Genomic DNA, 27,664 nt, shown 5'->3' with positions numbered 1-27,664 from the left:
CCTCAGGGAGAACACTACAACAGCCCGCTCAGTGAGAGGAGAACACTACAACAGCCCCCTCAGGGAGAACACTACAACAGCCCCCTCAGTGAGAAAACTACAACAGCCCCCTCAGTGAGAGGAGAACACTACAACAGCCCCCTCAGTGAGAACACTACAACAGCCCCCTCAGTGAGAAAACTACAACAGCCCCCTCAGTGAGAGGAGAACACTACAACAGCCCCCTCAGTGAGAGGAGAACACTACAACAGCCCCCTCAGGGAGAGGAGAACACTACAACAGCCCCCTCAGTGAGAACAGTACAACAGCCCCCTCAGTGAGAACAGTACAACAGCCCCCTCAGTGAGAGGAGAACACTACAACAGCCCCCTCAGTGAGAGGAGAACACTACAACAGCCCCCTCAGTGAGAACAATACAACAGCCCCCTCAGTGAGAACACTACAACAGCCACCTCAGGGAGAGGAGAACACTACAACAGCCCCCTCAGGGAGAACACTACAACAGCCCCCTCAGTGAGAGGAGAACACTACAACAGCCCCCTCAGGGAGATGAGAACACTACAACAGCCCACTCAGGGACAACACTACAACAGCCCCCTCAGTGAGAGCACTACAACAGCCCCCTCAGGGAGAACACTACAACAGCCCCCTCAGTGAGAGCACTACAACAGCCCCCTCAGTGAGAACACTACAACAGCCCCCTCAGTGAGAACACTACAACAGCCCCCTCAGTGAGAACACTACAACAGCCCCCTCAGGGAGAACACTACAACAGCCCCCTCAGGGAGAACACTACAACGGCCCCCTCAGGGAGAACACTACAACAGCCCCCTCAGGGAGAACACTACAACAGCCCCCTCAGGGAGAGGAGAACACTACAACAGCCCCCTCAGGGAGAACACTACAACAGCCCCCTCAGGGAGAGGAGAACACTACAACAGCCCCCTCAGGGAGAACACTACAACAGCCCGCTCAGGGAGAGGAGAACACTACAACAGCCCCCTCAGTGAGAACACTACAACAGCCCCCTCAGGGAGAACACTACAACAGCCCCCTCAGGGAGAACACTACAACGGCCCCCTCAGGGAGAACACTACAACAGCCCCCTCAGGGAGAGGAGAACACTACAACAGCCCCCTCAGGGAGAACACTACAACAGCCCCCTCAGTGAGAGGAGAACACTACAACTGCCCCCTCAGTGAGAACACTACAACAGCCCGCTCAGTGAGAGGAGAACACTACAACAGCTCCCTCAGTGAGAGGAGAACACTACAACTGCCCCCTCAGTGAGAACACTACAACAGCTCCCTCAGTGAGAGGAGAACACTACAACTGCCCCCTCAGTGAGAACACTACAACGGCCCCCTCAGGGAGAACACTACAACAGCCCCCTCAGGGAGAGGAGAACACTACAACAGCCCCCTCAGGGAGAACACTACAACAGCCCCCTCAGTGAGAGGAGAACACTACAACAGCCTCCTCAGTGAGAACACTACAACAGCCCCCTCAGTGAGAACACTACAACAGCCCCCTCAGGGAGAGGAAAACACTACAACAGCCCCCTCAGGGAGAACACTACAACATCCCCCTCAGGGAGAACACTACAACAGCCCCCTCAGGGAGAGGAGAACACTACAACAGCCCCCTCAGGGAGAGGAGAACACTAAAACAGCCCCCTCAGGGAGAGGAGAACACTACAACAGACTGGATACCACACTCACACACATGTATCAGCTGGGAGCATCCGTGCTTTTATCCAAGTTTATAGATAGAAGAACAGGACCATAGCATCACTGCCTCCTGCGCGCACACACACACACACACACACACACACACACACATCAGGGTTTAGAGAGACACACACAAGGATGTAATGGGTTTGAGGGCTCCTCCCATCAGTGTATCCTCTTCTCTCTTAACTGAGCAAAAACACAAACACACAGTCTCACACCTTTATCCCCTATGGCTATGAGTGCAGAGAGACACGGCCTCTCCTTAAGCACACATTACCTACTCTGTGACATTATCCACTCTGTGACATTATCCACGCTGTGACATTACCCACTCTGTGATATTACCCACGCTGTGACATTACCCACGCTGTGACATTACCCATGCTGAGACATTACCCACGCTGAGACATTACCCACGCTGTGACATTACCCACGCTGAGACATTACCCGTGCTGTGACATTACCCGCGCTGTGACATTACCCACGCTGTGACATTACCCACTCTGTGATATTACCCACGCTGTGACATTACGCACGCTGTGACATTACGCACGCTATGACATTACCCGCGCTGTGACATTACCCACGCTGTGACATTACCCACACGGTGACATTACCCATGCTGTGACATTACCCACACTGTGACATTACCCACGCTGAGACATTACCCATGATGTGACATTACCCACTCTGTGACATTACCCGCACTGTGACATTACCCACACTGTGACATTACCCACACTGTTACATTACCCACGCTGTGACATTACCCACTCTGTGACATTACCCACGCTGTGACATTACCCACTCTGTGATATTACCCACGATGTGACATTACCCACGATGTGACATTACCCACGCTGTGACATTACCCACGCTGTGACATTACCTGCGATGTGACATTACCCACTATGTGACATTACCCACACTGTGACATTACCCATGCTGTGACATTACCCACTCTGTGATATTACCCACGCGGTGACATTGCCCACTCTGTGATATTACCCACGCTGTGACATTACCCACGCTGTGACATTACCCACTCTGTGACATTACCTGCGATGTGACATTACCCACTATGTGACATTACCCACACTGTGACATTACCCACTCTGTGATATTACCCACACTGTGACATTACCCACGCTGTGACATTACCCACTCTGTGACATTACCTGCGATGTGACATTACCCACTATGTGACATTACCCACACTGTGACATTACCCACGCTGTGACATTACCCACTCTGTGATATTACCCACGCTGTGACATTACCCACACTGTGACATTACCCACGCTGTGACATTACCCACTCTGTGACATTACCTGCGATGTGACATTACCCACTATGTGACATTACCCACACTGTGACATTACCCACTCTGTGATATTACCCACTCTGTGACATTACCCACGCTGGGACATTACCCACGCTGTGACATTACCCACTCTGTGACATTACGCACTCTGTTTCCTTCTCTATGACCACTACCCCACCAGGTGCCAAAACTGACGGTCATGTCTGTCAAAAATAATGTATCAGTTAATGTACCTGCACTCACAGGTTGCAGAACAGGAATCTCTGTGGGAAACGGAACAAGACATCCACCTGCAGCTTCTCACACACACACACACATACACACACACACACCCATACACACGCACACACCCATACACACGCACACACCCATACACACACACACACACACACACACACACACCTGAGTTTACACTAGTGTGACGTCAGAGCTGATTAATCATGTGTACAGTACACACATTTCCTCTTTCACCTTCAATTTCCCCTCCACCTCCCCCCCCACCTCCCCTCCACCTCCCTTCTACCTCCCCTCCACCTCCCTTCCTCAAACAACTCCTTTTGAGAACACCTGTTTGTCCGCTGTCCTGCCACAGACCCGGATACATGCAGCACCCACCTGGCCCTGGCCCAATACTTTAACACCTGGCCCTGGCCCAATACTTTAACACCTGGCCCTGGCCCAATACTTTAACACCTGGCCCTGGCCCAATACTTTAACACCTGACCCTGGCCCAATACTTTAACACCTTGCCCTGGCCCAATACTTTAACACCTGGCCCTGGCCCAATACTTTAACACCTTCCCCTGGCCCAATACTTTAACACCTGGCCCTGGCCCAATACTTTAACACCTGGCCCTGGCCCAATACTTTAACACCTGGCCCTGGCCCAATACTTTAACACCTGGCCCTGGCCCAATACTTTAACAATCTAGATTTCCTTTTTTCCTGTAAATAACACTTCCTTTCCCTCCTTTGAGTAATATTATGAAAGGGTTTCCGTTTAGGACATTATGACTTGTGCTATGGGACTGTGTGACCGAGGTAACCCATATGATGTCCTCTATTCCTCACATTTTCCATTCACCTGAGTACCGGCCTACCCTGTTCTCACCTTAATCTTGTGGAGTGACTTCTCCTCGTCTCCTCCTATAGTCTGAGTCCACACTGTCATGTCCGTCTTATTGTAGGTCAGACTCCAGCCCTCCTCACAACCGCACTCCTCCTTGAAGCTGCTGAATGCCCGGTCATCCGGGATCAACACCGACATAATCTTTTACCGGGTAGCGCGAGCTCGCTCTTCTGCAGTTCACTGGGAAGAACAACGATCGGACCAAACCGAGGTAGGGAAACTCCCGATGGCGGAGAGACCCGAAGCAGACTGGGACGAACGGGCGCCGGTGAGGAGTGACTGAGCTAAACGACGTAACGTTACACCTCTTATCCTCTGAGTGGATTATTCCTATAATGTAATTTCTTTATCACACACACTGAGCACGCAATCCGCGTATTGTGATGATGTGTGCTTAGAAAGGAGAGTTGCTGAACAAACACGAAGAACGCACAAAAACACGGGTATAAAAATACAAACATCTACAGTTTTCATAGAAACTATACAAACACGTGAGTGGAAGCTTTCCGGTGTTTATCTTATAACATTATTGACCCTCTGGCGTGAATCAATTTCAGCTCAATATGGTCCACAGCAGCTATATAAGTGAGACATATGTGTCCGCTGTCTCACCGCGACTCCACTAGATGAGAGGCTGACAAGTCGGATGGTTATGATCAATTGTTGCGCGTTTACATTTCAGTTCCCCTGCGTCGCTGTGTGCCCCCCTATGGTCACTCGACGTCGTCGGGGTGGATGGTGCAGTGTGACGAATAGAGGAAAGCGTTGGAGACACACAGAGAAGCAATACCAGATTGACAACCGCCCACTCGGCTACGTGCACATGTAACGGATGTGAAACGGCTAGCTAGTTAGCGGTGGTGCGCGCTAAATAACGTTTCAATCGGTAACGTCACTTACTCTGAGACCTTGAAGTAGTGGTTCCCCTTGCTCTGCAAGGTTCAGGGTTTTTGTGGAGCGATGGGTAATGATGCTTCGAAGGTGACTGTTGTTGATGTGTGCAGAGGGCCCCTGGTTCGTGCCCGGGTATGGGCGAGGGGACGGTCTAAAGTTATACTGTTACATTGATGCTATTGACCCGGATCACTGGTTGCTGCGGAAAAGGAGTAGGTCAAAAGGGGGGTGAGTGTAACGGATGTGAAAGGGCTAGCTAGTCAGCGGTGGTGCGCGCTAAATAGTGTTTCAATCGGTGACGTCACTTGCTCTGAGACCTTGAAGTAGTGGTTCCCCTTGCTCTGCAAGGTTCAGGGTTTTTGTGGAGCGATGGGTAATGATGCTTCGAAGGTGACTGTTGTTGATGTGTGCAGAGGGCCCCTGGTTCGTGCCCGGGTATGGGCGAGGGGACGGTCTAAAGTTATACTGTTACACACACTCAGACGGACGCACACATGTCCCTGTATCAGGGACCAGATATCAGCAGCGTGCCTGGTCCAATAAGCTCTCCTCCCTACCTCCACCCTTTTCTGCTGTTGTTGTTTATTTTCTCACAATTTTTCTTGCAATTTCAACAAAATAACCATTATTGTGGGGTATGGCTATTGGGAGAATGCCTTTAGGCTACTTTAGAAACGTGAAACAAGACCAGTAGCCTACACTCAGACCAGTAGCCTACACTCACCTATGGCGATGTACAGACCAGTAGCCTACACTCAGATATGGCTGCAAAGCACTTCTGTCAACAGTGGCACTACACTGACCCAACACAGCTGTACACACACACACACACACACCTGCCCAAGAACAAAACCATAACTTTGGTTTCATGCAAGTTACACACACACACATATCCATCCGTGTTTGACTAAGATGAGAAGAGAAGATATGTGTTGGTATTAATAAAGGGGTGGAAGTTAAGCTAGCAGCTAGTGCTTTTCAGACGAGGCTGAAACGTTTATTTCATTAGTCCGCTGATGTTTCGCACGTCAGCAGTCTACAATTCAAGATATTAGACTTTTAAGAAGCAAAATGTCACTGGCCACATCATCAAGATGATGCGAAATATCTGGATAAATTGACTGCTGACATGCAAAACATTTCAGGACTGTATCAAGGAGTGGACTAATGAAAACAATACCCAAAAGATTTGAGTGGATTTCCCTCTAAGGATTTTGGGAACTGGCCGGCCAGGCACGTTTGATACATTTTCTACTAGCCCAGTCTGAATAGTACAAGGTTCAGGTTAGCAAGCTAGCTTAACTTCCATCAACAGGCTAGCTTAACTTCCATCAACAGGCAGTGTCCCCAATCACTACCATTGGGAATTGGGACATTTTTTTAGACCAGAGAGCCTCCTACTGGCCCTCCAACACCACTCCCAGCAGCATCTGGTCTCCCATCAAAGGAACTGACCAGGACCAACCCTGCTTAGCTTCAGAAGCAAGCCAGCAGTGGTATGCAGGGTGGTATGCTGCTGGCAAATTTGAGCCTGCTCTGAGAATTTTGTAACAACCAAAATTAAAATAATTTATGTTCTGATCTTTCTGATTCCCCCTTATGGTGTACATTCTTAGAAACGAGGATTCCTAAAGGGTTCTTCGGATGTCCCCATAGGATAACCCTTTTTGCAGGCGCAAATGTAAATGAGCTATTTACATGCAGAAGCGCCATATGGTGTCTGCCTTTCACCTACAATCTTAGAAAAGAAGGTGCTATCCTTTCGACAGAGGGTTCTACATGGAACCCAAAATAGTTCTACCTGGAACCAAAAAGGGTTATTCTATGGGGACAGCTGAAGAACCCTTTTGGAAGCCTTGTTTATTAGAATGTACAGGTGTAACAGTATAACTGTCCATACCCGGGCGTGAACCAGGGACCCTCTGCACACATCAACAACAGTCACCCACGAAGCATCGTTACCCATAGCTCCACAAAAGCCACGGCCCTTGCAGAGCAAGGGGAACCACTACTTCAAGGTCTCAGAGCAAGTGACGTCACCGATTGAAACACTATTTAGCGCGCACCACCACTAACTAGCTAGCCGTTACACAGGTAAGGGGGAATCAGAAAGATCAGCACAGGAATACAATATTCTCAGAGCAGGCTCAACTTGCCCGACTGCAAATAATAACAGAAATGATGGAACTCTTCGGGCAACCCAAAAATAGTCCTGACTTGTCAGAATGGGCAAGTGCCTTTAAGCCTTCATGTCAATTACTTACAAAGAAAGACATCTCCAATGGGATAATACGCCACCTGTCTCTGATATTTAATGTCTGAATTAGTCCCTTAGTCTGGTGTCTTATATCAGGCCTGGGTAGGCTACAGTTTAATGACTTTATATTTATTAGTCTGGGAACAGAACAGAGTTCCTTTAAGAAGTGGAAAGGCAGTAAAGCAATAGTGACACATTTCCTCTTGGCTTTGAGCTATGGTTTTGTGTTTGGCGGAATGAGATGTGTACGTGTGTGTTTGGATGAACACCACAGGTGCTTTCTCTCCCCAGGTGGAGAAAAATGTCTAAACTTTTTAAACTCTGAAAAGGAAAACTATTTCCCTCTCTTGGAATTGCCATGTTCTCTCATCCACACCTGGTAGTGACTCTCTCAGGTATTTACACTGAGGCAAGCACACAGAGCGGCAGGGTAGCCTAGTGGTTAGAGTGTTAATAAAGGTTAAATAAAATAAACAGAGCAAACTATATATGTTTAAATTATTCTTAATTTTTCTTAATATTTCAAACATTGCCCAGAACAGCCCCATAGCCTTTGTCAAAAGTTTCTCAAGAGACCAGCAAATGAACAATGCTCTCTGCATGTGATTTCTCCTCTAAGGATTAGGCTATAGGGCCGCCAATACATTAACACTGTTTGGGATTACTGCAAACAGCAACTTCTTAGGAATTTTGGATTTCACAGCAAGACTGTTTTTTCAGACTCTCAGGTGAGGTCATATGGTCAAATAGCAGCATAGCATGTGTCTGTGCTGTCATAGTGAATGGACTGGGGAAAACAGGAGCTACTCTGAAAAATACACAAGGCAAAGAAAATATATTTTACAAGGTGATCAACTGTGATGAGTCTTGTGATATGTAGCCAACATTAAAGGTTTATCTGTAAAGGTACATTTGAATGTTGTATGTGATCAAATGGTTGACCCTGGGTTATAGATATCTCCAACAAATATGTTGTTTTCCTATTGAATGTACAAGGTACATTTCCTAAGCTCCCACATTGTGTCTAACTAACTGGTGGTCAGCGTTCTTCTTCTTCTTCTGGGGATTTTATATAGTGGTTGACAACCAACTTTAAGGTGCATCACCGCCACCAACTGGACTGGAGTGTATAAACCAGTGAGAAGGAAGGTCTAAATTCTATTCAATATTCTCGTCTCCCTAAGGAAAATTAAATACCGCATCTCCTGAAGATTTCCCCAGCAGTTCACCCAATTTCGGCTAGCGCCAGCCCCTATAGGCTATTCGTGCTTGTATTTGGTCTAGTGACTCTGCTGACTGCTGCGACACAACACGTGTTTGTTGCGTTATCCAGCCTCCGCAGTGCCACAGAATCTGAACGCCATCTGGTGGCGAATCATAGCGAAGGAGAAAGTTATTAGGTTTGTTATAAAGCAGAACAAACCTACATTTTTTTTCATGTGGGGATTGATTTAGATTAACTTGTGTGTGGAACATTTTAAGTCCATGAATACATCCAGAGTTAACCTTCCTAAGAGGTGGTGGAGTAGCCTCTGTGATACTAGGAAGTGGAGCCAGTTATTTTCTGTAGGAGAAAAAAAAAACTATTATTCCCATGATGCAGTTCATGTTCCAGTGACATCCCATGCTGCGGTTGTTTTTGTTCTGTCGCTGCTGTCAACCATCACCAGATAAATAACGGTCTGTAGGCGGAATAACGGCAGTAGACTTCAATTAAAGGTGTTGTCGTTGCAAGTAAGTACTATCATCAGGCTTAACGTTGCACGGTTCGCGTGTTTTTCCGCAATGTTGTCTTCGGTTCCACCGCGGATCTTCATGCGAAGGTCGCGCAGCCTTTCCCCGTGCCGTGTGCTCCAGACAAGCACAAAGGACGCCGCGAGGAACCACATCATCCTCGATAAAGCGGACGCCAACCGGAACCCCATCGTTTCTACCTCCCGTGTCTCCCGTAGAGGAATTCTGAGCGAGGAGGCGAAAGGCCAGAGTGTGAGCCTGGCCATACAGTATCACCATCTGGCCCCCAGGTGGCTCTCTAATCTCCAGGGTCGCAGGAGCTCCTGGGCCTCTCTGGCTTCCAAGGGACGCAACAACAACAACCTGTACTGGGAACAGAGCGGGGGAAGGACCGGGGGACAGAGCGGGAGCAGCCGCCCTTACGCACTGGCCTCTGCTGGGGTACTGTCCGCTGCAGCCATGGCCTTCTGCCTCAAGAAGGACTCTGATACGAAAGGTGTGTGTGTGTGTGTGTGTGTGTGTGTGTGTGTGTGTGTGTGTGTGTGTGTGTGTGTGTGTGTGTGTGTGTGTGTGTGTGTGTGTGTGTGTGTGTGTGTGTGTGTGTACACACTCTGCTAAAGATACTTAAAGGACATGAGTCTTCTTTCCAGGTGATGCACTTCTGGAGGCTGCAAGGACCAACAGCTCACAAGATGTGGCAAGGTACATTATAAACACACAGACTCTCCTGAGTTCCACACAATACACATACTGACTGTCTGTACAGGGGAATACTGACTGTCTGTACAGGGGAATACTGACTGTCTGTACAGGGGAATACTGACTGTCTGTACAGGGGAATACTGACTGTCTGTACAGGGGAATACTGACTGTCTGTACAGGGGAATACTGACTGTCTGTACAGGGGAATACTGACTGTCTGTACAGGGGCATACGGACTGTCTGTACAGGGGCATACGGACTGTCTGTACAGGGGCATACGGACTGTCTGTACAGGGGCATACGGACTGTCTGTACAGGGGCATACTGACTGTCTGTACAGGGGTATACTGACTGTCTGTACAGGGGCATACTGACTGTCTGTACAGGGGTATACGGACTGTCTGTACAGGGGTATACGGACTGTCTGTACAGGGGTATACGGACTGTCTGTACAGGGGTATACGGACTGTCTGTACAGGGGTATACTGACTGTCTGTACAGGGGAATACTGACTGTCTGTACAGGGGAATACGGACTGTCTGTACAGGGGTATACGGACTGTCTGTACAGGGGTATACGGACTGTCTGTACAGGGGTATACGGACTGTCTGTACAGGGGTATACGGACTGCCTGTACAGGGGTATACGGACTGTCTGTACAGGGGTATACGGACTGTCTGTACAGGGGTATACGGACTGTCTGTACAGGGGTATACGGACTGTCTGTACAGGGGTATACGGACTGTCTGTACAGGGGTATACGGACTGTCTGTACAGGGGAATACTGACTGTCTGTACAGGGGAATACTGACTGTCTGTACAGGGGTATACGGACTGTCTGTACAGGGGTATACGGACTGTCTGTACAGGGGTATACTGATTGTCTGTACAGGGGTATACTGATTGTCTGTACAGGGGTATACTGACTGTCTGTACAGAGGTATACTGACTGTCTGTACAGGGGTATACTGACTGTCTGTACAGGGGTATACTGACTGTCTGTACAGGGGTATACTGACTGTCTGTACAGGGGAATACTGACTGTCTGTACAGGGGTATACGGACTGTCTGTACAGGGGTATACGGACTGTCTGTACAGGGGTATACGGACTGTCTGTACAGGGGTATACGGACTGTCTGTACAGGGGTATACGGACTGTCTGTACAGGGGTATACGGACTGTCTGTACAGGGGTATACGGACTGTCTGTACAGGGGTATACGGACTGTCTGTACAGGGGTATACGGACTGTCTGTACAGGGGTATACGGACTGTCTGTACAGGGGGAAAAGCTTTTACATTTAGACAAAAGACTTGTATGTGACAGAGACATCCAGAGCCTCTGATTGGTTGCTGTTGCGTTCTCTCTGATTGGCTACGCTAAGTACCCAGTAGAATAACACGCATGTTGAGCAGGCCCCAAACATTACAAGTTATGATCGTTGCAAGATGGGGATTTATGATTAGGGTAATTACTGCTAGTCTCCAGGAATAGATTCAATCACACATTTTAATTGTTTACTTACTTCTCTACACTACTATACTGCTGTAGGAAATGAAGGAGAAAAAAATGAATTACTCCACAAGTCTGTGATGTCCTAATCATATGGAGTCTCATCGCAGACAGTATTTCTGGAAGTGTCCATGTTTACCACCTGCATATCATTGTATTCCCAGTTGTCTCCACTAGAGGGAGATAGAGGTCCATGTCTGTCTAGTTTAGTTGGTTCCCCATTAACTACTGCCCATGTAGCAGCTAGTCTTCCTGGGGTCCACGTAAAATATACCAGTACATGACAAAGTACAGAAAAGTTATAGACAAGGACATCAAATAATAATATACAGTACCAGTCAAAGGTTTGGACATTTTTTACATGATTTATTTCACCTTAATTTAACCAGGTAGGCTAGTTGAGAACAAGTTCTCATTTACATCTGCGACCTGACATACCTACTCATTCAAGGGTTTAAATTTGTATATATATATATTTTTTTTACTATTTTCTACATTTTCTAATAATAGTGAAGAGATCAAATAACACATGGATTCATGTGTTCACACTATTCATATTTACATATTCATATATCCAGTTAAATTAGATCTTTAGAAGAGGCGCTGTGATGTGTTTTTACATGTTGTTTTTTTAAAGCTTTTTGCCTCTGAGTAACATCTGTTTACAAAGCATTCCACGATCATATGGCTCTATACATAACTGAGTGATGTATTAAATCTGCTCTGTGTTTGGGTACTGTGAAGAAATCCATGGTGGCATGTCAGGTAGGGTATGTATGTATGTGTGTGTGTGTGTGTGTGTGGAAGTATATGCAAATATATTCTACAAGAGGTTTGGCATTTTCAACACACATCTGTCTACCAAAATGTACTATTGTGTACCTTAGTAGAATGTACTATTGTGTACCTTAGTAGAATGTACTATTGTGTACCTTAGTAGAATGTACTATTGTGTACCTTAGTAGAATGTACTATTGTGTACCTTAGTAGAATGTACTATTGTGTACCTTAGTAGCGCTTCCCTTCCTCCTTTTTCTACACAAATGTTTCTTTAGAAAGACTAGAAGAGAAGGAAGTACATTTCTCTTCAACCCTCAACCATGAAAGACTATCATGCATGTGGGCTCCCGAGTGGCGCAGCGGTCCAAGGCATGGCATCTCAGTGCTAGAGGCGTCACTACAAACACCCTGGTTCGAATCCAGGCTGTATCACAACCGGCCGTGATTGGGAGACCCATACGGCGGCGCACAATTGGACCAGCGTCGTCTGGGTTTGGCCCGGTGTAGGCCGTCATTGTAAATAAGAATTTGTTCTTAACTGACTTGCCTAGTTAAATAAAGGATAAATAATAAAAAATAAAATGTTGATATTAGTTGTGTGTGCAGTTAAGGGCAAGACATGCTGCTTTGTTTTGAGCCAGCTGCAGGTCTTTCTCTGCTGCACCTGACTGTCTGGACAGTCATCAAGATGGGACAAGATCACAGCCTCAACAGCTAATACAGTTGTCCAGTGTTTTTGACACAAAATATCATCTTTTTATTTTAACAGACATAACTCTCCCCATCTTCACAACAACTTTGCCAATATGACTTGACCGTGATAACTGACAATCCAATGTTTCTCCTGGGAGTTCAATGGTCACCCTCTTTATGCACAACTCCAGTTGAGGTTCTGAAAGAATGCTTTGAACCAAATGCAATGTTTTTGATTGTATTTAAGACCAGTTTTATTGTTAAATACCCATTCAGACACTGACTAACTCCCTGCTAAGAGTCTCAGTGAGCTCACTGGCTGTAGGTTCTGATGTGTAGAGTGTGCAATCATCAACATACATAGTCATTTTAGCTTCTTGTAAGACCAGTGGCAAATTATTTGTAAAATTAGAGAAGAGTAATGGCCTAAGGGAACTGCCCTGAGGGACACCGCTCTGTACATATCTGATGTTAGAGAAGCTTCCATTTGAAGAATACTCTCTGGGTTCTATTGGATAAATAACCTTCCATGTGATGGCAGGTGATGTAAAGCTATAGCAAGTGAGTTTTTCAAAAACATCAAAGGCTGCATTGAAATCTAACAATACAGCTCCAACCACCATTTTATTATGCATGTATTTTAGCCGATCATCAGTCGTCTGAGTCGATGCAGTACATGTTGAGTGCCCTTCCATATATGCATGCTGAAAGTCAGTAGTTAGCTTGTTCTTTGAAAAATAGCATTCTATTTGTTCAAACCCAATTTTCTCCATCAGTTCACTAAGAACAGATAGCAAAGTGGTTGGTCGGCTGTTAGAGCCAGCAAAGTGGTTGGTCGGCTGTTAGAGCCAGCAAAGTGGTTGGTCGGCTGTTAGAGCCAGCAAAGTGGTTGGTCGGCTGTTAGAGCCAGCAAAGTGGTTGGTCGGCTGTTAGAGCCAGCAAAGTGGTTGGTCGGCTGTTAGAGCCAGCAAAGGATGCTTTACTATTTTTAGGCAGTGGAATTTAGATTCCTTCCACACCTGTGGACACACACTCATTAAAGCTTTGGTTAAAGATCTAGAAAATAAGGGTGGCAATACTGTCTGCTACCGTTCTCAATAGGTTCCCTTCGAGGTTTTCTATACCTGATGGCGTATCATTATTGATAATGAACGTTTTTCTACTTTATCCACACAAACTTCATCAAATTCCTAAAACGTAATTCTTTATTTCATTTTTCAATCTTCAATGCACAAATTTGATGGTACAATGTTGTAATTTCACTTCTCAGTTTGTCTGCTTTACCAGTGAAGTAGTCATTGAAGTGATTGGCTGTATCAATAGGTTTTGTTATAATTGACCCATCAACTTCAATGAACAATGTTTTCTGCCCATAATATAATATTTAGGTGCTCATGTATTTTTCCATCGTTTTGTAGGTAATTTATCTTGTTTTCAGGATATCATTTATTTTTGTTGTTGTTTACTTTAGTCACAAAATTGTTCAGTGTGAAGAGGTAGAGGGCAGTCAGACCGCATCACAGAGGTACAGTTGAAGTCGGAAGTTTACATACACCTTCGCCAAATACATTTAAACTCAATTCCTGACATTTAATCCTAGTAAAAATGTCCTGTCTTAAGGTCAGTTAGGATCAACACTTTGTTTTAAGAATGTGAAATGTCAGAATAATAGTAGAGTGATTTTAATACAGCTGGCTGCGACAGAGCCTGGGCTCACAGCTAGCACTGCGATGCAGTGCCTTAGACCACTGCGCCACCCGGGAGGCCCGTAAATCTCATCTCTGAGTACAGATGTGAAAAGGGCACCTGCCACCTGTTATTGTAGCAGCAGTATGTTGTCTGTTCCCTTATCTTACATTACGCGCGTAAGTGTGTGTAGGTTTAATGGCGTGTGTCACTCTGCTACAGCGTTGGGACAGATGGTGTAGGCTAGGTGAGACTATACAGATGTGTTAAGTGATTTAGTTAGAGAGCAGAGGTATAGGGGGTCGTGTGTGTGTGGGGGGGCAGGTTAGAGTGAGGCACAGTGTGTTTACAGTCAACACAGACACCGTCCGCCCAGCGGAACACAGACGGGTTACCTCCGACACACACTAACACACCCCTCCTCAGATAACACAGACCGACGTCGTCCCTCTCAGGCACAGAACTCAACTTACACACACACACACACACACACACACACACACACACACACACACACACACACACACACACACACACACACACACACACACATCTTACGTTGTTCCTGTCAGTCTGTTTGGTAGCACCTGAGAGCTGAAGTTAAGGCAGATAGTAACCCTAGCAACAGAACAGCTTTCTTAGTAACCTCTTCTTGTTCCTGTTTCCTGTCAGGTTGCTGGGCGAGGGGGTGGAGCCTAACCACAGACACCGTCTGGGATGGACCTCTCTCATGGTGGCAGCTATGAACCGCCAGCACAGGTCAGAGAGAGAGAGCAGTGTGTGTGTGTGTGTGTGTGTGTGTGTGTGTGTGTGTGTGTCCGGCTCTTCCTGTGTTAACCTTGTCCCATACAGACATATTGCCACAGTAGAATGCTCTTATCACACCAGACGGCTACTAATGCCCCCTCAACCCTCCCTCCCCCCTGCCCTGCACCCTCTAAATTAAATTAGCCCCTCTGTATCCCTGTACACACAGAGAGAGGCAGAGGCTCAGGAGGTGGAGGGTTAAGGTGGGGTGAATCCAATTTGGGGATGGTTGGCCAACGGGCCATGTTCCTATGAGAAAAAGGGCCCTCAATCAACAGTTAGACACTAGTTCACTGAACCCCCCCCCCCCTGTCTGAATATATATATATATATATACACACACACACACACACACCAAAAAGAGGCCTCCAGAAACTATTCAAACCCGTTAGTTAACCTTTTCCACAATGTGTTACAACCCTGAATTTAAAATGGATTTTACATTTAGATGTTTTGTATTCACTCCAACATACAATGTTACAAAGTAGTTACAAATGAAAAGCTGAAATGTCTTGAGTCAATAAGTATTCAAGCCCTTTGTTATGACCTAACTAAGTTCAGGAGTAACAATGTGCTTAACAGGTCACATAATAAGTTGTATGGACTCACGCTGTGGGCAATAATGGTGTTTAACACGATTTTTTAATGACTACCTCGTCTCTGTACCCCACATATACAATTATCTGTAAGGTCTCTCAGTCGAGCAGGGAATTGCAGAACTGTTCGGACTAAAGTTTTTAAAAAAGGTGAAATGTCCTTTTTATTTTTATAAACTTTTGTAGTGCCGCCGTTTCCCAATGTGGGATTTCATTTGAAGATGAATTCACCTTTCAGCAGGACAATGACCTAAAACAACAAGGCCAAATCTACACGAGTTGCTTTACTAAGAAGACGGTGAATAGTCCTGACGGACCAAGCTACATTTTTTTACTTAAATCTGCTTGAAAATCTATGGCAAGAACTGAAAATGGTTGTCTAGCAACGATCAACAATCAATTTGACAGATTTTGAATATTGCAAAGAATAATGGGCAAATAAACACAATCCAGGTGTGGAAAGTTCTTAGAGACTTACCCAGAAACCCTCACAACTCTTAGAGACTTACCCAGAAACCCTCACAGCTCTTAGAGACTTACCCAGAAACCCTCACAGCTCTTAGAGACTTACCCAGAAACCCTCACAACTCTTAGAGACTTAACCAGAAACCCTCACAACTCTTAGAGACTTACCCAGAAACCCTCACAACTCTTAGAGACTTACCCAGAAACCCTCACAACTCTTAGAGACTTACCCAGAAACCCTCACAACTCTTAGAGACTTACCCAGAAACCCTCACAGCTCTTAGAGACTTACCCAGAAACCCTCACAGCTCTTAGAGACTTACCCAGAAACCCTCACAACTCTTAGAGACTTAACCAGAAACCCTCACAACTCTTAGAGACTTACCCAGAAACCCTCACAACTCTTAGAGACTTACCCAGAAACCCTCACAACTCTTAGAGACTTACCCAGAAACCCTCACAACTCTTAGAGACTTACCCAGAAACCCTCACAACTCTTAGAGACTTAACCAGAAACCCTCACAACTCTTAGAGACTTACCCAGAAACCCTCACAACTCTTAGAGACTTACCCAGAAACCCTCACAACTCTTAGAGACTTACCCAGAAACCCTCACAACTCTTAGTGACTTACCCAGAAACCCTCACAGCTCTTAGAGACTTACCCAGAAACGCTCACAGCTCTTAGACTTACCCAGAAACCCTCACAACTCTTAGAGACTTACTCAGAAACCCTCACAACTCTTAGTGACTTACCCAGAAACCCTCACAGCTCTTAGAGACTTACCCAGAAACGCTCACAGCTCTTAGACTTACCCAGAAACCCTCACAGCTCTTAGAGACTTACCCAGAAACCCTCACAGCTCTTAGAGACTTACCCAGAAACCCTCACAGCTCTTAGAGACTTACCCAGAAACCCTCACAGCTCTTAGAGACTTACCCAGAAACCCTCACAACTCTTAGAGACTTACCCAGAAACCCTCACAGCTCTTAGAGACTTACCCAGAAAGGGAGACAGGGATTCTAACATGTATTGACTCAGGGTTTGAACACACACCAGAAAGAGGCCTAAACACACTCAGCTATAGATAACACACACACCAGAAAGAGGCCTAAACACACTCCGCTATAGGTAATACACACACACCAGAAAGAGGCCTAAACACACTCAGCTATAGGTAACACATACACACACACACCAGAAAGAGGCCTAAACACACTCAGCTATAGGTAACACACACACACACCAGAAAGAGGCCTAAACACACTCAGCTATAGGTAACACACACACACACCAGAAAGAGGCCTAAACACACTCAGCTATAGGTAACACATACACACACACCAGAAAGAGGCCTAAACACACTCAGCTATAGGTAACACACACACACCAGAAAGAGGCCTAAACACACTCAGCTATAGGTAACACACTGCATCACCGGTATCAGTGTCCCTGTGGCCGTTTTTTTTCAATCACATTTAAACCCTCCCCTCCCTTCCAACTCCTCTGCCCCCCCCCCTCCCCTCCCTTCCAACTCCTCTGCCTGCCCCCCCTCCCTTCCAACTCCTCTGCCTGCCCCCCTCCCTTCCAACTCCTCTGCCTTCCCCCCCTCCCTTCCAACTCCTCTGCCTGCCTGCCCCCCCCTCCCTTCCAACTCCTCTGCCTGCCCCCCTCCCCTCCCTTCCAACTCCTCTGCCTGCCCCCCCTCCCCTCCCTTCCAACTCCTCTGCCCCCCTCCCTTCCAACTCCTCTGCCTGCCCCCCCTCCCCTCCCTTCCAACTCCTCTGCCTGCCTGCCTCCCCCCCTCCCTTCCAACTCCTCTGCCCCCCCTCCCCTCCCTTCCAACTCCTCTGCCTCCCCCCTCCCTTCCAACTCCTCTGCCCCCCCCTCCCCTCCCTTCCCTTCCAACTCCTCTGCCTGCCCCCCCTCCCTTCCAACTCCTCTGCCTGCACCCCCTCCCTTCCAACTCCTCTGCCTGCCCCCCTCCCTTCCAACTCCTCTGCCTGCCCCCCCTTCCTTCCAACTCCTCTGCCTGCCCCCCCTCCCTTCCAACTCCTCTGCCTGCCCCCCCTCCCTTCCAACTCCTCTGCCTGCCCCCCCCTCCCTTCCAACTCCTTAGCCTGCCCCCCTCCCCTCCCTTCCAACTCCTTAGCCTGCCCCCCTCCCTTCCAACTCCTCTGCCTGCCCCCCCTCCCCTCCCTTCCAACTCCTCTGCCTGCCTCCCCCCCTCCCTTCCAACTCCTCTGCCCCCCCCTCCCCTCCCTTCCAACTCCTTTGCCTGCCCCCCCTCCCTTCCAACTCCTCTGCCCCCCCCTCCCCTCCCTTCCAACTAATCTGCCCTCCCCTCCCTTCCAACTCCTTTGCCTGCCCCCCTCCCTTCCAACTCCTCTGCCTGCCTGCCCCCCCTCCCTTCCAACTCCTCTGCCTGCCCCCCCTCCCTTCCAACTCCTCTGCCTGCCCCCCTCCCCTCCCTTCCAACTCCTCTGCCTGCCCCCCTCCCCTCCCTTCCAACTCCTCTGCCTGCCCCCCCTCCCCTCCCTTCCAACTCCTCTGCCCCCCCCTCCCCTCCCTTCCAACTCCTCTGCCCCCCTCCCCTCCCTTCCAACTCCTTTGCCTGCCCCCCTCCCTTCCAACTCCTCTGCCTGCCTGCCCCCCCTCCCTTCCAACTCCTCTGCCCCCCTCCCCTCCCTTCCAACTCCTCTGCCTGCCCCCCCTCCCCTCCCCTCCCCTCCCTTCCAACTCCTCTGCCCCCCCCTCCCCTCCCCTCCCTTCCAACTCCTCTGCCCCCCCCTCCCCTCCCTTCCAACTCCTTTGCCTGCCCCCCCTCCCTTCCAACTCCTCTGCCCCCCCCTCCCCTCCCTTCCAACTAATCTGCCCTCCCCTCCCTTCCAACTCCTTTGCCTGCCCCCCTCCCTTCCAACTCCTCTGCCTGCCTGCCCCCCCTCCCTTCCAACTCCTCTGCCTGCCCCCCCTCCCTTCCAACTCCTCTGCCTGCCCCCCTCCCCTCCCTTCCAACTCCTCTGCCTGCCCCCCTCCCCTCCCTTCCAACTCCTTAGCCTGCCCCCCTCCCTTCCAACTCCTCTGCCTGCCCCCCCTCCCCTCCCTTCCAACTCCTCTGCCCCCCCCTCCCCTCCCTTCCAACTCCTCTGCCCCCCCTCCCCTCCCTTCCAACTCCTTTGCCTGCCCCCCTCCCTTCCAACTCCTCTGCCTGCCTGCCCCCCCTCCCTTCCAACTCCTCTGCCTGCCCCCCCTCCCTTCCAACTCCTCTGCCCTCCCCCTCCCCTCCCTTCCAACTCCTCTGCCCTCCCCCTCCCCTCCCTTCCAACTCCTTTGCCTGCCCCCCTCCCTTCCAACTCCTCTGCCTGCCTGCTCCCCCTCCCCTCCCTTCCAACTCCTCTGCCTGCCTGCCTGCCCCCCCTCCCCTCCCTTCCAACTCCTCTGCCTGCCCCCCCTCCCCTCCCTTCCAACTCCTCTGCCTGCCTGCCCTCCCTCCCCTCCCTTCCAACTCCTCTGCCTGCCTGCCCCCCCTCCCCTCCCTTCCAACTCCTCTGCCTGCCCCCCCTCCCCTCCCTTCCAACTCCTCTGCCTGCCTGCCCCCCCTCCCCTCCCTTCCAACTCCTCTGCCTGCCCCCCCCCCCCCCTCCCTTCCAACTCCTCTGCCTGGCCCCCCTCCCCTCCCTTCCAACTCCTCTGTGTTTTAATGCCTCTGAATGAACTGAAACATTCTGTTGGCATTATGTAGCCTAGTGTGTTGACATATTGAAGTGTGGATGTTTGTGTTGATGAATGCATTGTGTTCCATGTTGATGTATGTGTTCTTGTCTTGTGCACACTAGTACTGTACTTGTGTGTGTTACACTGTGTGTTATGAGTGTTATAACTCAGTGGTGGTGACACTCGTGTGTGTTTCATTCTGTTCTCTAAACCCCCAGTGAGCTCTCAATGCTGCAGGGAAGACAGAGAAAACACACAGAGACATCACTCTCTCTCTCACACACACACACACACGGTCATAATAGACACTACAGAATGATGACAGACACACTCACTGCAGCATTTTTCTGAACTATAGTTCATTCGAGTACACGCTTAACTGAACGAGCAACGGAGACAATGCAATATGAAGTTTTATAAAATAGTTGGGCGTATGGCCTCGTCTCAGAGGAATGCTCTCCGGAGCCTTAAGGGTAGTATAGCTAGCATGGTGCTTCCAACACCAGGGTTGATGGTTCGATTCCCACAGGGGACCAGCACGAAATATGTATGGATAAGAGCATCTGCTAAATGACTCAAATGTAAATATGGGTTTACACCCATTTGGTTGAGAGAGGGGGAAGTGATAATTGCAACAGTGAGCCCATAGGTTAAAACAGCAAGTGTGCAGAATGTGAATTATTGTGCTGTGCTTATAGGCTGAAGGTCAATAGGTGAATGACAGTCTGCCCATGGCTGACACGGAACCCAAACCGGCCATGCACGTGCGCCATCGTGCATACATTGATTTAGTCCCCCTACACCGAACGCAATCACGACACGCACGCAGGTTAAAATATCTAAACAAACTCTGAACCGATGTCGTTAATTTGGGGACAGGTCGAAAAGCATTAAACATGTATGGCATGCTAATTAGCTTGCACATGCTAACTAACTTGTCATATTTAGCTAGGTTTCTGTTGCTAGCTAATTTGTCCTATTTAGCTAGGTATCTGAAATGCACAAGGTCCTCTACTCCGACAATTAATCCACACATAAAATGGTCAACCGAATCATTTCTAGTCATCTCTCCTCCTTCCAGGCTTTTTCATATTTGAACTTATGTGGTGATTGGCATCTAAACTTTCATACTATTACCACGACGACCGGCAAAACAGTTAGTCTTTGAATCACCCACGTGGGTATAACCAATGAGGAGATGGCATGTGGGTACCTGCTTCTATAAACCAATGAGGCAGGACTTGCAGCGCGATCTGCGTCAGAAATAGGAATGACTTCTATTGTAGCCCTTGGCGTGGCAGACGCGCGCGAGCAGTGTGGGGGCAATAATTGAATAACGTGGATTTCTAGATGTATTTTGCAATGCTCACGTGACGTGTCCGGTCTGGTCAACATGTAACAGGAAGAGGGAAAAGAACATGACGCTACGCTGATGATGATGATACGCCTGTTTTCATTCCCCTCTACGCCCGTATCGTAGGAAACAGAGTGGATTATGTTATGCTGGTGGATGAAGTTAAAACAAGCATTCAGAAAGACCGGCCTTCCTGATTTTGAACATTTTGTGAAATACATTTCAATCGAGTACAGGCTTTACCCGGATGAACAACAGAGACAGAATTCAACATGGAATCATATTAAATAGTTTGGGGTATGGCCAAGTAATGCTCATTGGAGCCCGATATTGATGATGGGTAGCCCCTTGCTGGGTAGCTGGCATTAACCCCCCCCCCCCCCAAAAAAAAAATTGTCAAGAGGGAGAAGGGACACAGCGGAGCAGAGGTTGGATCTAAAGATCGAAAACACTGATCATTAAATGTAAAGAGATGCATGCGAAGAAGAGAACACAAGTGCAGTTGTGCTGTAATGGAACGTGTTGTATGAAATGTTTATCATGTTTATTTAGCAAGGCGCTGAGCGCAGGATTCAAACGTTGTTATGTGTCGGGTTGAAACTACACAACTGGATATACGTCTACCCAACCACGCGTGCCGGAATGCCATATGTATGGTTAACATGAACCGCTAGCTTGATCCGGCAGTGTGGTCCGGAGGCTCCGTATCGCATCGGCGTGCGCATCCCAAATGTTGTAACATTACAGAGGGCTCCGTATTGCATCGGCGTGCGCATCCCAAATGTTGTAACGTTACAGAGGGCTCCGTATAGCTCCACATTGACAACTCACTTCCTTGACGACTTCCTTCACAACAGCTCTGCTCCGCGGAAGCGCAGGACGTATGAATGCCCTGACTTCGCAGTAAATGCTGTCCGGACCATACAGGGCAAGGATTGACCATAAATCGGGTTTTAATGATGAATGCCAGTCACCACTAAGAATGAGTGTAGTTAGTGTTATGTGACATTTTTTTTCAATTAAGCATGAAAACAAACATTTACTGACGTGTTTAGATGAAATGCTATGTATGTTTTGTACGTAGAACTCAACCACGCGTGCTACAATGCTATTCGTATGATATGGGACATTTTCTTTGCTTCAAACCTAGTCATACATGCAGTAATACGAAGCGATAGGGACAGAAAACACACAGCGTTGTGGAGAAACAACATTATTAGTTGAGAAAGGAGAGAAATGAAACACACGAGGGAGGAAAAGAGAATGACAAGGAACAGGGTGGTTTCGAGCGTGAAGATGTATTAGCGGAACGAGAAATAATTTGAGTGTAAGAGCGAGCTGTTTGTGATAATACACCAGGAGCCCGATTTTTAGAATGCTGAAGAGTGAGGCTATTATAGTGGTCAGGGTGAAAAGGCCTAAATCACATGAAGGAATAAAAGTGATTGAAGTTGTGATCACACCATTAGAAGGAAACCATGTTTAAACCAGTAAAGACAACCATACAAAAGTGTCAATGAGGAGGGGAACTGCCCTGGCTGGGAGCTTCGTATTGGGGTTAAGTGCCTTGCTCGAGACCACATCAACAGATTTTACACCTAGTCAGCTCGGAGATTCGAGCCAGCGACCTTTCGGTTACTGGCGCAAAGCGCTTAACTGCTAGGCTGCCTGCCTACCAATTATCAGTATTGTAAACCAATGAACTGCAGACTACTGAGGCTGAAAATCCCCCCAAAATACACGGGTGGGAAGCATCCGTAGTAAAAACCTGTCCTCGAGGGCCAACTGTCTAACACATAATGAGATCTTGAGCTCAGGCACTGTTGCAACAACCGTAGTAAAAGTATTATGAAAACTGGGTGCGACCCAAGAATGCGCAGGTGCCAGATGAACCAATGTGGTGAAACCCATTGCTGGGTAGCCTTCATTTGCAAACAGGTGGTGACTGTGGGACCAACAATTTTGTTTATTGGGTAGCGTGTTTGAAGCTTGCGTAGAGAGGCATTTCCCAGGATCAGTTCAGGCAAGGTGTAACCCGGTTCTTAGGAACTGAAACTCCACCTGTAACAATGAACAAATGTATTAGAATGATGACAGGAAACCATGAAATTAGCATTAAAAGGCTACAGGCAACACAACTGAAGCTGAAAGACACAGTTATTTGATACAGAATGCTACTGTTGATGACCACCCTGACACTTTGTTTGCTGCTGGTAGGCTGGAGAATAGAAACATTATTCGAGATGGGATCTAATCAAATCAAAGTTCATTTGTCACGTGCGCCAAATACAACAGGTATTCACCTTACACCTTACAGTGAAATGCTTCCTTACAGGCTCTAACCAATAGTGCAAAAAAGGTATTAGGTGAACAATGGGTAAGTAAAGAAATAAAAACAACAGTAAAAAGACAGTGAAAAACAACAGTAACGAGGCTATATACAGTAGAGAGGCTTTATACAGTAGAGAGGCTATATACAGTAGAGAGGCTATATACAGTAGAGAGGCTTTATACAGTAGAGAGGCTATATACAGTAGAGAGGCTATATACAGTAGAGAGGCTATATACAGTAGCGAGGCTATATACAGTAGCGAGGCTACATACAGTAGAGGCTATATACAGTAGAGAGGCTATATACAGTAGAGAGGCTATATACAGTAGAGAGGCTATATACAGTAGAGAGGCTATATACAGTAGAGGCTATATACAGTAGAGAGGCCATATACAGTAGAGAGGCCATATACAGTAGCGGCTATATACAGTAGAGGCTATATACAGTAGAGAGGCTATATACAGTAGAGAGGCTATATACAGTAGAGGCTATATACAGTAGAGGCTATATACAGTAGAGAGGCTATATACAGTAGAGAGGCTATATACAGTAGAGGCTATATACAGTAGAGGCTATATACAGTAGAGAGGCTATATACAGTAGAGAGGCTATATACAGTAGAGAGGCTATATACAGTAGAGGCTATATACAGTAGAGGCTATATACAGTAGAGGCTATATACAGTAGAGGCTATATACAGTAGAGGCTATATACAGTAGAGAGGCTATATACAGTAGAGAGGCTATATACAGTAGAGAGGCTACATACAGACACCGGTTAGTCAGGCTGATTGAGGTAGCATGTACATGTAGATATGGTTAAAGTGACTATGCATATATGATGAACAGAGAGTAGCAGTAGTGTAAAAGAGGGGTTGGCGGGTGGAACACAATGCAGATAGCCCGGTTAGCCAATGTGCGGGAGCACCGGTTGGTCGGCCCAATTGAGGTAGCATGTACATGTAGATATGGTTAAAGGGACTATGCATATATGTTAAACAGAGAGTAGCAGCAGCGTAAAAGAGGGGTTGGTTGGGGGGGGGCACACAATGCAAATAGTCCAGGTAGCCATTTGATTACCTGTTCAGGAGTCTTGTGGCTTGGGGGTAAAAACTGTTGAGAAGCCTTTTTGTCCTAGACTTGGCACTCCGGTACTGCTTGCCATGCGGTAGTAGAGAGAACACTCTATGACTAGGGTGGCTGGGGTCTTTGACAATTTTTAGGGCCTTCCTCTGACACCGCCTGGTGTAGAGGTCCTGGATGGCAGGCAGTTTAGCCCCAGTGATATACTGGGCCTTACGCACCACCCTCTGTCGTGCCTTGCTGTCGGAGGCCAAGCGCTTGCCGTACCAGGCAGTGATGCAACCAATCATGATGCTCTCGATGGTACAGCTGTAGAACCTTTTGAGGATCTCAGGACCCATGCCAAATCTGTTTAGTTTCCTGAGGGGGAATAGGCTTTGTCGTGCCCTCTTCAGGACTGTCTTGGTGTGCATGGACCATGTTAGTTTGTTGGTGATGTGGACACCAAGGAACTTGAAGCTCTCAACCTGCTCCACTGCAGCCCCGCCGATGAGAATGGGGGTGTACTCGGTCCTCCTTTTCCTGTAGTCCAGAGAGAAAGAAAGAGAGAAGGAGAGAATTAGAGAACGCACACTTAGATTCACACAGGACACCGAATAGGACAGGAGAAGTACTCCAGATATAACAAACTGACCCTAGCCCCCCCGACACAAACTACTGCAGCATAAATACTGGAGGCTGATACTGGAGGCTGGAGGATGAGTCCACAATCATCTCAACGTAACCAAGTCTTGGTTACGTTGAGGGGTAGGTTGTTATTCTGGCACCACCCGGCCAGGTCTCTGACCGCCCTAAAGGCCGTCTCGTCGGTGTCGGTGATGAGACCTACCACTGTTGTGTCATCACAAGGACTGACTCAACATATGAAGTTATTGCAGAAGACATTTTGTTTAACGACGAAACGAAATACAAATGAAATAAGAGTGATTTTCATGAAACCAGGTGTAACCATGGCAGTAGCAAATGGAGTTAGAAAACCATGTGTGCCAGAGGGTGAATGGGCAAGACAAAATATTTAAGTGCCTTTTTGAATGGTAGTAGGTGCCAGGCGCACCGGTTTGTATCAAGAACTGCAACGCTGCTGGGTTTTTCACGCTCAACAGTTTCCCGTCTGTATGAAAATTGTTCCATCCCCCAAAGGACATCCAGACAACTTGACACAACTGTGGGAAGCATTGGCGTCAACATGGGCTAGCATCCCCGTGGAATGCTTTCAACACCTTATAGAGTCTATCCCCCGACGAATTGAGGCTGTTCTGAGGACAAAAGGGGGGGCTGCAACTCAATATTAGGAAGATGTTCCTAATATTTGTTATGCTCAGTGTATATGTGGTCAATGGATGTGCTGTGCTGGTAACTTTAATTATTGTATTTACTAGGACCACTATTGTATAGATTAAAACATCAGTTATTTTGGAAATATGGGTGTATATAGCCCATTTAATTGACTTAAAGCCACAATCTGGAGTTTGTTTCAGAAAAGAGCGACCCCGCCACTTAAAGGAGGATATCCCCCATTTTGACATGTACCTGTTTTAGCACTTACCTGTTGTTAGATATCCCAAGACTGTACATTTAATCATGCTACCATGAATCAAATCAAATTTTATTTGTCACATACACATGGTTAGCAGATGTTAATGCGAGTGTAGCGAAATGCTTGTGCTTCTAGTTCCGACCATGCAGTAACATCTAACGAGAAATCTAACATAACAATTCCACAACTACTACCTTATACACAGTGTAAAGGGATGAAGAATATGTACATAAAAAAATATGAATGAGTGATGGTACAGAACGGCATAGGCAAGATGCAGTAGATGGTATCGAGTACAGTATATACATATGAGATGAGTAATGTAGGGTATGTGAACATTATATTAAGTGGCTAGTGATACATTTTTACATCAAATTTTCCATTATTAAAGTGGCTGGAGTTGAGTCAGTATGTTGGCAGCAGCCACTCAATGTTAGTGGTGGCTGTTTAACAGTCTGATGTCCTTGAGATAGAAGCTGTTTTTCAGTCTCTCGGTCCCAGCTTTGATACACCTGAACTGACCTCGCCTTCTGGATGATAGCGGGGTGAACAGGCAGTGGCTCGGGTGGTTGTTGTCCTTGATGATCTTTATGGCCTTCCTGTGACATCGGGTGGTGTAGGTGTCCTGGAGGGCAGGTAGTTTGCCCCCGGTGATGTGTTGTGCAAACCTCACTACCCTCTGGAGAGCCTTACGGTTGTGGGTGGAGCAGTTGCCGTACCAGGCGGTGATACAGCCCGACAGGATGCTCTCGATTGTGCATCTGTAAAAGTTTGAGGGTTTTTGGTGACAAGCCGAATGTCTTCAGCCTCCTGAGGTTGATGAGGCGCTGCTGCGCCTTCTTCACCACGCTGTCTGTGTGGGTGGACCATTTTGGTTTGTCTGTGATGTGTACACCGAGGAACTTAACTTTCCACCTTCTCTACTACTGTCTCGTTGATGTGGACAGGGGGCTGCTCCCTTTCCTACCTGTAGGCCGTCTCGTCGTTGTTGGTAATCAAGAGTACCACTGTAGTGTCGTCTGCAAACTTAATGATTAAGTTGGAGGCGTGCATGGCCACGCAGTCATTGGTGAACAGGGAGTACAGGAGAGGGATGAGAACACACCCTTGTGGGGCCTCAGTTTTGAGGATCAGCGGGGTGAAGATGTTGTTTCCTACCCTCACCACCTGGGGGCGGCCCGTCAGGAAGTCCAGGACCCAGTTGCACAGGTCGGGGTCGAGACCCAGGGCCTCGAGCTTAATGACGAGTTTGGAGGGTACTATGGCGTTAAATGCTGAGCTGTAGTCGATGAACAGCATTCTCACATAGGTATTCCTCTTGTCCAGATGGGT

General features: G+C 47.6%; 1 protein-coding gene and 1 pseudogene across 2 annotated transcripts in view; one reads left to right on the top strand and one right to left on the bottom strand.

The window, feature by feature from the left end:
• Nucleotides 1-5,023, bottom strand: part of LOC109909500 (START domain-containing protein 10-like) — a 34,338-nt gene extending 29,315 nt beyond the window's left edge. The window contains exon 1 of one of the 2 annotated variants that reach the window (XM_031791170.1): nucleotides 4,169-5,023. In XM_031791170.1, coding sequence (XP_031647030.1) covers nucleotides 4,169-4,324 — 156 coding nt within the window. In that variant the 5' untranslated portion in view covers nucleotides 4,325-5,023. The remainder of the gene's footprint in view (nucleotides 1-4,168) is intronic. The other variant, XM_031791169.1, reaches the window with a different exon arrangement.
• A 3,661-nt stretch (nucleotides 5,024-8,684) lies between these two features.
• Nucleotides 8,685-27,664, top strand: part of LOC116353717 (caseinolytic peptidase B protein homolog) — a 79,352-nt pseudogene continuing 60,372 nt past the window's right edge.

This window comes from Oncorhynchus kisutch, linkage group LG15, assembly GCF_002021735.2.
Source record: "Oncorhynchus kisutch isolate 150728-3 linkage group LG15, Okis_V2, whole genome shotgun sequence".
NCBI classification, from domain to species: domain Eukaryota; kingdom Metazoa; phylum Chordata; class Actinopteri; order Salmoniformes; family Salmonidae; genus Oncorhynchus; species Oncorhynchus kisutch.
This window is presented reverse-complemented; position numbering and strand designations above follow the sequence as displayed.